Here is a 3,398-nt window from a genome sequence, read left to right as displayed (position 1 = left end):
GGGACTAATAGTCCCAACCCTTTCTCTGCAAACAAACAGGGACTTTAGTAATACCTTGGTATTACTAGTCCCAATACCCTCCCTATAGCCCAAAACAAACGGGGCCTGAGTATGAACTATTGCAATGTTGTCCTAAATATGGTTTAGTAGCTTCTTAATGTTCCCGATAAAAGCCAAACTCGCAGGACCAGAACCTTTAGCCACCCCTTATTCAGATACTCATTCAATCTCAAATGAAAACTTTGTGGGGTTTTTTCTTCTTTTGTTTTGGAATTAGAAAACAAGGGATTTATTAATTTGAGAAATTACATCAGCTTAATCAGGACTGCACATAAAGATTCATAAACCAAACCAAGATAAACCAAGCCTTAAGTCTCATCAAATGGGGTTGATTACATGAATCTTTGTTCTCCATTCGACTCTATCGAAAGCCATTTCGTTATTCAAATTAAGGAGGTTCGTATTTCTATTTACTACACTAGCACATGTTAATTTAGATCTGTCCCTTCTTCTAACACTTCCATTTATCATTACTGTATCGCATCTCTTCGCTACTATATTTCGTCAATATAGTGATGATGCATAATGTATTCATAAGATTTAGTTACATAGTGAAAATGACTATCACATAAAATGTTTAAATAAAAAGATTTTGAAAATAAATAAATATTTCCCAAAACCTTAGTTGCTTATCAATAGCATTAGAAATTACAAAGTTTAGCATGACCAACCAAATCAACAAGAATAACTCACATTCAAATGAGAAATGTCTAAATCCCCCTCTCTTCTATACCACATTACCACTATACCTTTTCCCACCTTAGACCAAAAAAACAAAAATCTTGACAAGGGAAAAAAGAGAAAATTGCAAATAATTAATAGCCCCACTCAACCCCAAGTTTACCAACCTAAAAGCAAATACGCACTAGAAATGTCATGCAGTATATACACATACAAAGAGGAGACCAAACTCACTAAACCCCCAAAGTTCATTCTTCAACACTGTGCAGTTGATGATGATGATGATGATGATGATGATGAAGCCAAACCTGGGTTGATGACTGATGAGACGAGGAGGATCCGAGGTTCCTCTCAGAGCAAATGGGCTTTCTCAACCTTTGATACTAAAAAATTATAGGCTGAGCTGAATTCTTTGCAGCTGACATGATCGCTCCGATCCAAACTCCTCTCTCACCAATGCTGCCATTCCACGAGAAAAAAATTCTTGTTTTTTCGGTAATTCCATCCCCACTGTGGCCATAAAATTCACTACAAAGAGAAGTAATGAAACCCAAAAAAAAAAAAAAAAAAAAAAAAAAAAAAAAAATTGAAATAAAATAAAATAAAAGGGAGATCAAGTAAAAGAAACCATAAAGTTTGATTTGCTAGATCAGAGAAGGGACTGAGGACCCAATATTTGCAGGATCAATCCAATTCCAATAAAGAGATGGATCGGACGGGTTGATCTGTTCGATCTGATTCTGGACATTAACATTCCAATCCAACCTGTTTTGGCTTTCCTCCATTTTCATTTCCTTCATAATTATACCAGCTTCATCGCTAACCGGCATTGGCAAATCTTCATAAGGTACTAATCCTTGAAAACCGTTAGCTTCCCGAAGATCCTTCAAGCCATTGGAGACAAATTTCTGTTGAAGTCTTGAAGAAGCTAACAAAGAAGCCATAGTCGAAGAAGCCGAAGATCCAAACATGGAATAGCTTTGGAGAAGTGAATTTGAATTAGCATTACCAACTTGTTGGATTTGCTTATTTGGATCAAACCCGTTTCGGTAATCGTTGTTTTGAACAGCACTGACCATAAGTCCAGATGAAAACCCTAATCCAAGAGCATTCAACTGAGGCTGAAGATCAAACCCAGAAACAGTATCAACATTTGAAACCCTAGAACTTGAATTGAACCTAGGGTATGGAAGAGTGAGCTCAGAAGGGTTAGTGGGTAATCCATAAAACAACGGATTAATAGGGTTTGAGGATGAAGATATGTCGATCTGAGTTTGAACATTAGGGTTTGCAGATGGAACATTACGGTTTGATGATGAAGAAGAAGGTGCATCAATGGCTGAAGCTGAGGAGGGTGCTCTCTTGACCCTTTTGTTCTTTCGACACCCGCCACCGACCGGAACGTTTCGTAGGGTTCCACCTCTGGTCCAGTAACGCTTACAAGCTTTGCAGAAGTGTCTTGGCTGAGACAAACTGTAATTGTTGTAGTAACAGAACTTGGTGTTTGATGAATCACAGCGAGGACACCTGAGGGCTTGATGAATTTGGATTTGGCTTTGGTCTTGGATTGGTTTCTCCATAACCCTACTTGTTGAGGAAATCAAAATGTTCTCATCTATCTGATTCTGCAGCAAAGAGAGAGAAGAAAGAGAGGTTATGGGTGTGTTTTAGGGTAAAAATAACAACACAAGATAGAGATTCTAATTCCAAAAGCTAGAAAACAAAATGGGGTCATGTTTTGTGCCTAATAATTGAGAGAGAGAGAGAGAGAGAGAGAGAGGAATGAACCTGTGGCCATTCGTTGGTAGTTGAAGAGATGAGTAGCATCTTCTCACAGTTACCCAACATATTTTCTTGTCTCTGAAAGGAATCGTTGGAAACAAAGAGTAAACAGACAAAGAACAGGTGGAGACGTGGGTGGGTCATTCTTGATGGGCTTGAAGTAGAGGGAATTGGCAAGAGACAGTGGTGATGTAAAAACTTTAAAAATAATAATAATAATAATATATAATTTATATACAAAATAATTTATTTGGAGATTTACTATTTTAAAACAGTGTCCTACAAATAATATTTAATTATAAAATATCACTATCATCTTATTTCAGTGAAAATTTTTGTTAAAAAATCTTTAAAAAATAGTGGTCATATGTACTTAGTTTGAATTTTAAAATTTTATTTTTTAATATTTATTTTTGTCAAATTAATTTCTATTTTTTCAAAAAAAATTCAAAAAATGAAACCAAACATGGCCAGTAATCTTTGCAAGATAATTTTGTTATTGATTGGAATAATAATATATAAATAAAAATATATTATACAAAAAAAATCTATACAGCACCGGTCACCTCATCCAACACTTTCTCCGGCCACTGCCAACCACATTCCACGAGCAAAAATCACCTTAAGCCACCAACTTTTGCTAAAAACTATTTTTAGCCACCACCGCACGCGGCCAGCAGACACTTTTGGCAACCATCAACTAGAAGTGGCCACCACCTCTTGAAATCACCTCCAAACACTATCTTTAAATGTCGTTTTTGACCATTGATAATTATATTCAACCATCACTACTCACTAAATTATATTCGGTTATTTTAAATCAAAAGGCACATGCATCAAAGTGGATCACAATTTTAAAATTCATAAATTATTTT

General features: G+C 35.9%; 1 protein-coding gene across 2 annotated transcripts; it reads right to left on the bottom strand.

Moving 5' to 3' along the window:
• Positions 1 to 636: 636 nt before the first annotated feature.
• LOC114279082 (dof zinc finger protein DOF1.4) lies at positions 637 to 2,685 on the bottom strand. Of its 2 annotated transcripts, XM_028221261.2 has the most exons (3): positions 2,530 to 2,685; positions 1,411 to 2,366; positions 637 to 1,269 (listed from the first exon to the last, which is right to left on the bottom strand). In XM_028221261.2, the coding sequence occupies exons 1-3, from the start codon at positions 2,665 to 2,667 to the stop codon at positions 1,125 to 1,127; spliced, it is 1,239 nt and encodes a 412-aa protein (XP_028077062.2). In that variant the 5' UTR covers positions 2,668 to 2,685; the 3' UTR covers positions 637 to 1,124. The 2 variants fall into 2 exon arrangements, with proteins under 2 accessions (XP_028077062.2, XP_082742865.1); XM_082886739.1 differs by lacking the exon at positions 637 to 1,269 and having other exon boundaries at positions 1,279 to 2,366.
• Positions 2,686 to 3,398: the final 713 nt, after the last annotated feature.

The sequence above is a fragment of the Camellia sinensis genome, chromosome 9 (assembly GCF_055761805.1).
Source record: "Camellia sinensis isolate YWXY chromosome 9, ASM5576180v1, whole genome shotgun sequence".
NCBI classification, from domain to species: domain Eukaryota; kingdom Viridiplantae; phylum Streptophyta; class Magnoliopsida; order Ericales; family Theaceae; genus Camellia; species Camellia sinensis.
The sequence above is the reverse complement of the archived record's forward strand: the minus strand, read 5'-3'. Positions and strand labels throughout refer to the sequence as shown.